The sequence below is a fragment of the Lycorma delicatula genome, chromosome 8 (genome assembly GCF_047948215.1).
Source record: "Lycorma delicatula isolate Av1 chromosome 8, ASM4794821v1, whole genome shotgun sequence".
NCBI classification, from domain to species: Eukaryota; Metazoa; Arthropoda; class Insecta; order Hemiptera; family Fulgoridae; genus Lycorma; species Lycorma delicatula.
The window spans coordinates 29450362-29463332 of record NC_134462.1 but is presented as its reverse complement, the minus strand read 5'-3'; the positions used below and the strand labels follow the sequence as shown (position 1 = coordinate 29463332).

The window sequence follows — 12971 nt, the reverse complement described above, 5'->3', positions numbered from 1 at the left end:
CTAAATTACAAAAACAGAATAATAGCAACACTGTGGTAATTAATGTACACATATCTTTGACGAAAAATTCATAACTTATTTCTGTTGCCATGGTAACAGAAATATAATAACGAAATAAAAGGATTAATCTTTTTTTCTTTAATCAATATTTTTAATTCACAACTCACCCCAAGGGAGCTAGGACCACGGTCTATGGCTTACATACACAAATGTATCCTGCTAATCTGAAAGCAATCTGTAAGTTGGTTCTTGCATGACTGTTTAACAAACAGAAAGACAAACTTTCAACTTTTATATTATATATAACTACCTTTGGCTAGGAAGGATAATACTGTAATAATTAACTTACCTTGGCTAGAATCACAACTTTCTTCTTCATTACTATTTTCAGTGGCTTCACGGCACTCTAGTCTTTTTAACTTGCAATTAATAGTATCTGAAGTATCTTTCCTCTTTCTTCTTTTATAAGGTGTAAACAACCTAACTGGTCCTGCCTGCAAAAATCAATACAGTTAAAATACTATACTAAAAACAAAAAATTAGCATTGAAAGAAAGTTCACATTATAAGATTAATAAATTTGTTGTAACACTACAGATCCCCACAATCTTAAAACAGTTATAACTGGTATCTAAGTAAATCCAGCAGAATAGTCTAAAAAAAAAGAAGAGCTCAAGGATTAGAAAAGAGATGAATTGTGAGAACATGAATTACCTACAGAGAAAGCACAAAAACAAGACCAAATACAACAAAGATGTTGCTCTAATGTCCTTTCTGGTAATGGATGGTTACACCACCTTAAATTTCTTGGATGATGAGGGTATCTTTACCCAGAATAGGATCATATAATATTAATCAATTGGTTTTGCAGTGACATAAGTCAGTTTTTTTAACACTAGTTTTACAAAGAATTTCAGCATTGATGGGCAAGCTAGTGTTCTTAGCAATTATGCACTGGGTTAAAATTTTTGGAGAATTAGCATCACTTCACAAAAAACCCACACCTATCCCCACATGTTCATATTCCTTTTAAGTGTCAATTTGTTACATCACTCAATAATTAGTAGTATACCAAACAAGATTCTCAAGACTAAAAAAATGTTAAATCAATTGTCAATGTTCTTACTGATGATATGATTATCGTCATCAAATGATATACTTACCTTTCTGGTTGTGTGATTCAGTAGGATTTTAACTCAGCATAGGCAATCCTTACTGACTTCACCAAAGGCCAATTTTATTATGAACAAGTGCAAGATTGGTATGTTATAGCAAATTTCAGAGAGATAGACCCAATTTTTTTTTTTAAGAGAACCAACAAGTAGTTTCAACAACTACTTCCTTGTTCAAATTATGTAGGAACGTTTAAAAATTTCTTTGCACTGCAGTTAATTCAAAATGAAATTAATTTTAATATTTGGTATCAAATATTTTAATATTTGATGGAATTACCATGCGTACAGTCTCAGAGAATGTAATGTGCAAGAAATGTTTTCAAGACACATTATTTTAAGAAAACTCTCATAGAATGTACTTGCTCCCTAGATCTCTCAACATGCAACTATTTTCTCTGGAGCTATCTGAAATGAAGTTTACATCAGAAGGTCATAAACAACTGAAGATCCTAAATTGACTATTCATAACAAAATACCAGCAATATCAAATAATATATAATCATTCTGATTTTCTGATTGCCCCTACTCATTAATCTTTTTATGTAGAAAACTTTTTCTATTAATTTTTTTTTAAATATCCTCTGTTACAAACTTTAAAACAACAATCAGGAAAACAATATTAATTTATGTACTCAATAATCAACGATTATTTAAAAAAAAAAAAAAAAAGAAAGAAAAAAACCAATTAACTTACCGCTGCTTCATCATCACAACAAGCAGCACATGTGCAACTTGTAGCATGAGGTGTTAAAATACCTTCATCTATTAATGTTTGCAAACTACGGCCACCAAAACTAAACAAAGAAAAGAAAAACAATATTGAAGTATTTAATTACCAAAAAATGTATTACTCTAAAATTAGTAAACAGATAATAAAAACAGAACTAATAAAAGAGCAACTGCCAGATATAACTGAGACCTTAATTGAACTCCCAGAATCATGCTTCCAAATAAGTGAAATCATTATGTAAAAATTGTTCAATGAAAAATCACACTATCTATAACAATCCTGCATTATTACAAATTCAAATAATTAGTATTAAATTCAGTGGAGTCAAGGAGCAGTGCTAGGAAAATTCTTATTTGGCCAGCACATGACTTTTTCTTAAAAAACTATGGCATTAAAATTAAATATAACATAACTGAATAATTAGTCAATAATTAGTGCACGGAGGCAGATAACATCTAGACAAGGTAGTCAACAGTTAACATAATAGAACCTCATTCAAAGTCACTGCAGTTCAATACAAAGCTGAAGATGGGATTTTTTCATCACATTTTCATTAATAATCTTAAAAAATATTAACCAGCCAATAATGGAAATAACACATATTACGTAAAAAAAAAGCTTAATCAAACCCAAAAAATTTTATAATCGGTGTACTGTGGTTTATGACTACTTCTACAATAATTAGTAAAAGTCAACTGATTTATGTATCACACACAAAAAAAAAATACTGCTGTGTACTTACAAAGACTTACAATAATACTTTTTATTAGCTTTCTCAACTAAAAATTTCCTCCTTCCAACCAACTAAAAGAGGTGCATTCATTCCAAACATCCTGTACCCATTTTACTTTCACATTTTATATTACTAATAAAGTATATTTTATCTTGAACGCAGCTTTACAATAAGGATTTAAGATTTTCAAACAATCCATATTCTCATGTCACCTGACCTCCTTAGTGAACTATTTTTACAATATTTATCTTAATATTTTAGCCAAAGATTTTATCTTCCATGCTTTGATATAATATTATGCAGTGTTTAATAATTATTTTATGGTTTCTATTATTATTATTTTATTATTATTTTATTTATTATTTATTTATTTTTATTATTTTTTATTATTATTTTATGTTTTCATGATTTGTATGTTACAATAAATAAACGAGTGGTTTAATAGGGATAATTTAAATACCACGTGATTCAAAGGGAACTTCACAACTTTAAAAACATAAAAATTTGAGATAACTTACAGATTTTGTTGAGGTCTCATTTCATAGGAAAACACAGCAATTTTTTCACCCCACTTTGGCTTGATACGGCTTACATTTGTAATGTGACATACATCCCACCTGAAGTTGATTTCATTCTGGACTGTAGCCAGCAAGTCAAGTGTTACCCTGTGGCGTTAATTCGACATCTGTGTCATTAAGTCTTAGCTCAACTAGATCAGCAGGCAAGATGGTACATGAAACCCAATCATTAATGAAAATATAAAAAATCAAGCAGGAACAAATCTGGGGAACAAGGTGCCAATGCAATCAGATCTTCATGACAATCCGCAGACCTGAGAATCAAGTATCAAGAAAATCTCAAGACTTCTAGGTGGTAATAAGATGATGCCCTGCCTTGCTGATAGTAATGGTGTCCATCATGGTTATCTTCGTCTAACTGAGGAATTAGAAAATTTTGAAGCATATCGACATAAACAATACCATTTACAGTTGCCTCCTGGCAGAACAATCTTTGATTGCTTAGGACACCAAAAACATTGACCTTAGGGCTATCACAAATGTGCTGCAAAGTTTCATGCAAGTTCTCCTTATCCAATATTTAGGAGATTGGGTGTTCACTTGCAACTGATGTGAAAATTTGACTCATCACTTAAGATTACATCTTCTTAAAATGAATTGTTGTCTGCTATTGTATTCATCATTTCCACATAAAACAGCAGTCGAACAATTTTGTCGTCAACTACAATGTGTTAAACCATGGTTAGTTTGTATGGCTTCAACTGCAATCGTTTACATAATATGCACCAAACAGTCCTTTGTGGAATGGCAGTCTCACGTGATCCACGTTAAGTTCCACAGCAGCTTCAGGGACAGATGGGCATCCAGGTGACTTTAATGTTTAACAGAACAACCTGCCTTAACAAAGGATTGGTGCCAACTAAAAGGCTCCCTACCGTACTCTCTACACTATGTACAGTATGTTGAAGTATAGTTGCTGACTGCAAATCATGAAATCAAAACACACGACAAGCACATTCTGCACCCGTAAATATAACCATTTTTAACAAAACTGGTGGCTGAATTTGGTACTAATGAACTATGTGGGCCAAAACTTGATGTGTTTTGCCATGAAATAAGACTTCATTGAATTTGTAAGTTTACTAAAAAATTTTTATACAATTTTAAAATTGTGAAGACCTTTTTGAATCGCCCAATACTTTCTAAAATGTATAATTTTTTATTAATTTAATGGCAGATAATAGGGATTACCATCTCTTCAAAAATCTAAAAAATGAAATTACTTAATTAAGAGAATATCCAAATGCTAAAGACTATGCAACTCCAGGTAATATAAAAAAGGGGGCAAATATCTGAAAGAAGTGATGATGACCGTAATTTTGTCAAATAAAAAAGAACTTAATGACCAAATGAATCAGTTTGATATTTCTTAGCCAGGAAATCATTTCTGTAGAGCAATATTGATAATTCAGATGTTAAAGAAATAGTGAGATGATACTGAAGGCTTATTCTGCAATAACAAATAATAATTTTATCAATTTAGATCAAATCAAATAACTCAATAATAAAATCAAGCTACAAGCGAAGATGTTATAGCTTTTAACATATTAGTTAAATTAAGAAAGTAGAGAAAATACTCTTTTGATACCCATAACGTTTAAACAAGTTTTTTGTGGAAAGATAATCTACTGTAGAAAAATGCAGCCAAAGGAGAAAAAGTTACGTCTGGTTTTAATACAAGAAAGTTTTGACTGTACTTTTATGTAATTTATAGAGTAATACAGAATCAGACTGAACAACTTAAATACTGGATCTTAATTTCATCTAAAAAATGTAATGAAATACATTATAAAAGATATACCTTCCTGTATCTGAATAGATAACAATACAGCGTGTGATAAGAATGGTTCAATTTATGACTGATCTCCAGGAAAAATTATACTGTTATAGCAGGAGTTTACTGGACATTCTTCACTAATAGGAAGTAAAAACAAAAAATAAACAAAAATATATTAATACAGAACTTACCGAATACTTCTTTTCCAGTCTTTACTGGATGCTCGGCCACATAATGCTTCAAATTCACTAGGAGTGTACCATGAGAGCCCCAACTTTATACACCTTCCTCGTCCTCCAGAACCAAACCTACTTTTATGCAAGTCTGCGCTTGTGTTCTAGCCAGAATAAAATAAAAAAATAACTAATGATAAAATGAATAAGACAAAATAAATCAGAGCAAAATATTTACATAACAAATACTTTTTAGAAATACTTAAAGCAATAAACTACAAAATTCATTTAACATACAATGCAATTATAAACTTCATAACCCAGTGTTGATGAAGTAAAATATGACCTAGACATTTATAAGTTTTACATAATGTAGAATGTACTGTAACACCATCTTGTTGAAACTAGATGTTACCAACTCTTGCTTCAAAGAGAGGTTGAAAGAAGAAAGTCTCTATCATTATGATATATTGCTCATAATGCAATAAAAATGACCAAAGGTTTTTCAGTGTTCTCAAAAGATAGGAATCAATTACGCCAGCTCTGATAACATAACAAATAATTTTCACTGAATGCAGTAATCATTCTTGGATATGCGTTGGAATTTCATTAGATAAAAAAAAATTCTGCTAGCTAGTAAACCTTGAGACAAGAAACTAATCACAAGAATATCATCAGACGTCAATAACATGCCAGTATAAAGGTATTGTATGAATTAACTCCTACATTTTTTGGCAAAAAATAATAATTTATCAAAACTAATCACTTAATGCAAAATTATAAAAAAAATTATAGAGGTAAAATTATTTGTTAACCTGAATTTGAATAACTTGTCTTGCTTTCTTTGTAAACCTTCTCTGTTAGCAGATGATGCTAAATACTCCACTCAACCATTTCATTTACTAAATCCAAATGTATTCAAACACAGAAGGAAGAAATTTAACCTGACATGTCAGTAACATTGGTTATTTATGAAGAGGCTGTTTAATAACCAGTTCCTGCACTCACCATATATTTATCATGAAACAAATCATTTCTGGACCTAGATGATGTTTTTTCTTTATTTTTAGTTTTAAAATACAGCTAAAAATATTTTCATTAATTCAAGATACTATACAATGTAAAAAAACAATATTCAATAATCACTTCCTTCATAAAAAGACCTGTAAAGAAAAAATAATCAAAACATACCTATATTTGTTAACATTATGCTAATACAAACCTTGCAGCGGACAGGAAGTATTGGCATATTGGCAGCCTCAGTCCATGATGAAGATGGTGTGCTAGCAGTACCAGCTGAATTGCTTTCAGAGCCATCTTGAATTACTATATGAGTGGTTTTCAAAGTACCATTCTGCAAAATAATAATAATAATGCATCTGTTAAATATGAAGTATGATTTGATTTTATTCTTCTGTTTAATTGTAAATAAATGATTTAATAAATAATATAATAATTACAAATCTACATCATCTGTACATTTCCAGTATTTTGGCAATTTTTTATAAAAATAAACAGATATGATTCAGTTTTTAACCAACATTCTCACCTCACTAAATTAAGAAATAAGTAAACAAATAATTCTATGTTTTGATTTTTATGAGCAACTTGCAAATTCTTAAAAAATAATAAAATAGAATTGAAGTTTAAACAAGCCTACTTAGAAGAAAAATTTTTTTACAGCAAAAAAATAACAGTTATGGATTTGTTTTAGTTGGTCTATATTTTTTAAGATGAAATGTTTTGATCTTTTAATCTGCTCTTTGTACAGAATAATTATATATGAATTAATAAATATTAAAAATAGAGAATGATTAATTTCCCATTTACAAAGAAACTATTCTTTCAAATTCTTTTAGAAATAATTATTAGGGTGTTAAAAAAAGACCAACTTTTAAAATAGTGCACCAACCAGTGCACAGAGCCTGTGCCAAGTGGTGCTGCTGGTTTTATTCATAATTACCAATAAAGTTGACGGTAATAGAAATATGTTGGGTCACAGACTGCTATTGAAGTCGCGATATATCTACGTGTTTGTAAGTCGTAGTTCGTAAGAGGGCCTACACATCTCGAAATAATGCCTCGGGGTGATTCCGGGATGCGTATGGTTATTCCAAAGGGGGTAGTTTAGTCAGTAGTGTGTTGATGGCGATTGGATTAGACAACCATCCGACACTTCGTGCATGAATGCATTTCCCCCTCCGTCGCAAAAAAAAGGAAAAAAGTGGTTCTGGCTAATAGCAACTTAAAAACAATGCTTTTTTGCTACCAAAAAGCATGATGCATTTAGCATCATGCTACCAATATTAGTTTTCAAGCTACAAGTAAACACATTTACTAATCTCTCTTTGGATATTTAACAAAGTGAAAACTAAATATCTTGAAAAACAAACAACACACCTTAATTTAACCAAAAAAAGTATATTAAATTTTGGTTCTAATTTAGTAAAACTTTTAAACATTTAAAATTCTACAGTAAGCAATTTGGAAACACTTTATGAGCAGATTACATGATATAAATGGCTCAATCATTTTAAAAGGTTGCCAAACATAGACCATGAAAACCCACCGCTGAGTAACTTTCCACATCAACAAACAATAATAACACTGATGCAGCTTGATCTATCGTAAAACTTAACATTCATTGCGTCCCTACAAAATTCATCCCACATTTAACTGACCGAAGTTCAGAAAGATCATATTAACATCACATTCTTGACTATGCCAATGATAAAAGAAGATCGATCAAAGCAGTATAACCCTGATGATAACAGGGTGAGATTTGGTTTTACAGCAACAATGTGCAATCCGTGACACAATCATCATAGTGAGGAAAAGATTGACTTGACAAAAAAAAAAAGGTCATATGAAAGTGATGGTGAGTTTTGTTGACTGGAAAGGCTTTGTCCAGTATAGATTTTTGGATTTTTTATATATAGTCTGGTAGCAAAAGAAATTCTACATGAATGTTTTACAGTGACTGACGGATGCTGTGCACAGAAAAGAGACCTAAGCTGTGGGAAAACCAAAGTTGAATGACAATATGCCATACTTCTATCCCCTAATCTTTAACAAACACAAGACAAACTTGTTCCTCACAAGCATCCCTAGCATCCCCAAAAATGTGTTCCAGAAAATGAAAAAAATACTGAAAACAGTTTTGTCAGCATAGGAACTGCTAGCCTAAATATATTAAGAGTTGTAAATAGATTATTAAAATTTTTATTGCAGAAATTCAGTTTTTTGAACACACCTTGTACAGTTCTTTCTTCATGGGAGTTACCAGCGGCACTGTTGTCAATGGATTCATCTTTAAAATATTATGAAATTAATCTGTTTGTATGCAGTCAAATAATATGTATATTTGATCTATATTATATTTTTTAACGTAAAGTGTTATTTTTGTCAAGTTTAGTGGGTTTATAAATTACATTGTTCAAATTTGACATTAATCACAACATAAAAATCTTACAAACAGCATAACCCAAATCTCAGTACAGTTAAAAAATATGCATTTAAAAAACCAACTACAACTGACAAAAAAAAACAAATTAATAAACATACATTTTTTTATATTACATAATGAAATATTAAAGAGGTTTCCCAATTTTTTTTAAGATGGGTACGATTTAACTACATAATTACACTGAAGGAGTTCCATAATTAGATCTGACAAGATCTATTGGAATGATAATTTCCATGAAATTTGGAAGTATGTCATATAATATTTTAATTTAAAAATTTTTAAGAGTGATCATATTTCATTATAGTGTTCAACAAATATGAGATTTTTTTTATTTAATTTTTCTAATGATGCCATGTGCCTTAAGATTAGATTTTGTCTAAGCAGTATGTAATCTTACTGATCACACATGTGCGTACAGTTAATATACATATTTATTATATGCCTACAATAATTTAATAATTAAAATTTATTTCAAACGTAATTTTTTGTATTAATATTGTTATTTTACTGTACAACTATAAAATTTTCTAAACCGGGTAAAACAAGCAATAATATACATCATTATACTGAAAAGCATAATAAAACTATTGATAGATATACCATATTGCTAGTACAATCCTTGTAATCACAGAAAACACTACACATTACTTTTGATGATATTTTATTAACAAAAGCATAAAAGTAAACAGCATAAATTTAAAAATAAATTTCCCAAATAACATAAGTGTTAAAAAGTAGCTAGTAAAAGTAAATATGATACCATCAACAGCATGATAAGCAATAAAACTATATTGTACATGCCTTGAATTTAATTAAAAATTTACATAAAACCTGATAATAAATGTTGATTATTAACCACAACACAAGCATTTTCTTTTTCTTATAAAACAACATTATTACAAATCAGGAAGAATCAATATAAATGATTTATAATCAAGGAAAATGATAAACACTACGGTTAAGAGAATCATACCTCAGTCCTCACCCAGGTTCGAAGAGGATCGCCTTCTTTATCTGAACGTGTATCACAAATACAACTATTATCCACACATAATATGGGCTTAAATTCTCCTGAGCTTGATAGCTGAAACAAAATGCAACATACTATTAACATTATTAGAAACACAGAATCACCAACAACACATAATTAAATCAATTTACTATTATCTCGAAAGAGAAAACACAAAAGATCAAAAAATAAAATGAAGTATAATTAAAAAACATGGAACAGAATGTAAATAAGATAACTGAAAGAAAAATCAATTAAATAAACTAAAATAAATATTTACTACGAACATATAACTCACAACTTTGTCTGCTTCAAGCTATATGTAAGACTAAAATATTTATTAATACATGTAGTTTGCTTCATTGAAACTGGCTATTAATAACATTTCATTACAAATAATTCGTGATAGGTTATCTAGCTAATCAAGATCAAAACCTTTTCCTGCCTTCATGTGAATTACTCATGTACTTAATATATTACTATCAAAATTACTAATATAACATAAATATAATCCCTAGAATGAAATATTAAAAATCATTTTTAAAACCATTCATTTATGAATTCTTTATTTAATGAATTTTACATACTAAACATCTGTCTATTATAATCTCTACTTTTTTAGTATCACAGTTTAACCAAACTTAATAATTATCTTTTCTTTTGTAGACTGCTAAGTTTTGCAAAAAATACACAGCAAATCCTTAGTTTCTTTATTTATTTTTGATTCTTTTTAATCTATTGTTTAAAATCACATATGCTCTCAAAATTTCATATAATTTAGCACTCTAAGTTAACCCACGTGCTCATTAACTAGAAGTGATTAACCTAGTACTAGTGTTTCCAGAAGGAAAATGCATTCCAAAATGAGCCAAACTTCTATAACTTCTCTTTAGTCAGAATAATTAAATGAGAATTATTTATAAAAATACACAAAGGATTATAGGGAGACCAGGCATTGGAAAGATGAATTAAGGTTATACCTAAAGAGTTTATAAAAGTTTAAAATAAACTTTTCAGTTCTAAAGGAAAAACATGCATTTGTGTACTATTATTCTCACAAAGACATAATAGTTAAGGAATTACACAATTAATACAGATTTATTCATTTAAATTACAAGGTAAAATAGCTTAAACCACCTCTTGTAATAGTAGAAGTACTTTTTCCTCAAAGCCAGAATGACCTAACCCTATACAATCTGAAAAAGTGTGTATGACAAGCTAACACTGCAAAAAACATTTTAAAATGGCTTAATAGAATGAAGTAAAATTATTAAACAACCGTCATAACAATGGAATACTTACAATCTGTCACATAGATTTAGACAAACACACAAAATGAAGGATATACATATACTTAATCTACACAAGTTCAAAAACTTGAAATGAGAGTTACATGGTATGATTATTTAAAAATTTTGAAATATATTAATTAATCACAACTAAAGACACTAGTAGGCAGAAATTAACATCCACAAATTTACTTGGAATAAATGTATTAATTAAACAACTAGCCTCTGCCAATAACAAAATTCTATCATTCACAGGAACAATGAAACAGGTTCTGTATACCATAGAGGCAAAAAAAAAATAATACCGGATATTGACAGTAAATATAATTATCTATTAAAATTATATATAATGAAAGCTTTTCATTTTAATTATAAATATACTATATCACTTAACTCCATTTCCCCCAGTATAACCTATTCCATTACCAAACTGGCTATGAAATGGCTGTTAAAACCATTATTGAACTCGAGTAGGTACACTTACATAACGAGAGGTTGGGTAAAGACGGATTTAAATCCTAAGAAAAAATACAATACTAATCTGGATAATAACTTAGGTATGCGATAAAGCACAATCAAAACTATACTAATTAAGAAAACATCCACAAGATATTATTCCAGTAGACAACTTACCTGGAGTTGATCCGGGGTGATGACATTAAACGTGGTACCCGATCCAGTAACATTAATTAACGAACCAACAGGTAAAGTCACCGGGACAGAAGATGATACAGGAACAGCTTCAACCGCAGTTACAGATACCGTCTGATGTTCTTCAGAAGGGAGATTTTCATTACTCTCGGATTCATTCGTAAGAGGTTCGGACATGTCCGGTATAACGACTTGGTCCGAAGTTTGATCTTCCATTTCGTAAAAATGGCGCGAAGATGTATTAAATTAACCTACATACTACATGACTTATTACTTTATAATTACCGACAATCTGCATTACATGAATAATAAATCACCATCAAATTCAATATAAATAGTCGAATTAAGGAATCCCAGTACAATAATGGCTGCTTTAAAACTACTAGAACCTCCATTAGAGCGCAGCACAGGCGGTGGTAGATTGAATTAGTATAAATCAATATACACAAAATTCAAACGCAACGACTATTACGTGATCCGTTTTTTTCTAGAATCAAAAGTTATTCACTTTCAATTTTTATTTCTATTATAATCAGAAAAATGTTCATTGATTGGTTTGGTAAATTACTCCAAATGTTGAACAACATCGTAACGCCTAACAACGAATTCAGTTACAATTTTTCTATAACCAATAGGAATGGGCTTACATCTCTAGTGAGCATTACACGGGAGAATCGCGAAACTACTGATTTAAAACGATCTCCTTTAGTTATATTGAATGATTCCTGAAAATCCAACCGTCATTGTCTAATAAATGTGATCGTAGTACATTATTAGCCCACTTAATCAAATGAAATCTTTAATTAAGAAATCTTTTTGTAGTTTTATGGAAACTTCAGAAAATTTTATATTAACAATACTAAAGCAACATTATTATTAAATGGAAACATTAAGACATAATTAATTACAATTTTCCAGTGGAAAAACATTTTTTTTTCAATAAAATCATTTATGTAATAACTGAGAAAAAATTAAAACTTATGCAACAATTTAATAAGAATATGCTTACTAATAATAATAATATAATGATAATTATAGTACCTTTAATTTAAAATAGCAGTTAAGCCGCTATAAATAAAATTCATTATAATAATGTCTTAAATAACTAGTATGCTTTTCTTTATCTACAATCTACTATAATTGAAAGACTTTTTTTTAATTTAGCTCACATATATGATGGAGAATAATTTCAACAAATTACACTATTCGAATGTAAATATGTCTGTCTTTATTTTTTGTATTATAATCTTAGATATTTCATTTCTTTAAGGCTAAGAATTCAGCATTTATAACTTTTAAAATACATAGATAGACGTGTTTACCTAATGATATAAAAACCTGCCTTCATGATGACTTGTTTTGTATCTAATACACCACTTTATCTACTTACA

The 12971-nt window shown here is 29.5% G+C and overlaps 1 protein-coding gene across 4 annotated transcripts in view; it reads right to left on the bottom strand.

Moving 5' to 3' along the window:
* Positions 1-12000, bottom strand: part of LOC142329211 (deformed epidermal autoregulatory factor 1-like) — a 34069-nt gene extending 22069 nt beyond the window's left edge. Inside the window, exons 1-6 of one of the 4 annotated variants that reach the window (XM_075373614.1) lie at positions 11563-12000; positions 9617-9715; positions 6388-6519; positions 5184-5329; positions 1869-1968; positions 350-494 (exon numbers count right to left, since the gene is read on the bottom strand). In XM_075373614.1, the coding sequence (XP_075229729.1) occupies positions 350-494; positions 1869-1968; positions 5184-5329; positions 6388-6519; positions 9617-9715; positions 11563-11796 (856 nt within the window). In that variant the 5' untranslated portion in view covers positions 11797-12000. Of the gene's footprint in view, positions 1-349; positions 495-1868; positions 1969-5183; positions 5330-6387; positions 6520-8418; positions 8485-9604; positions 9716-11562 lie in introns of those variants that run through there. The other 3 variants (XM_075373613.1, XM_075373615.1, XM_075373616.1) reach the window with 3 other exon arrangements.
* Positions 12001-12971: the final 971 nt, after the last annotated feature.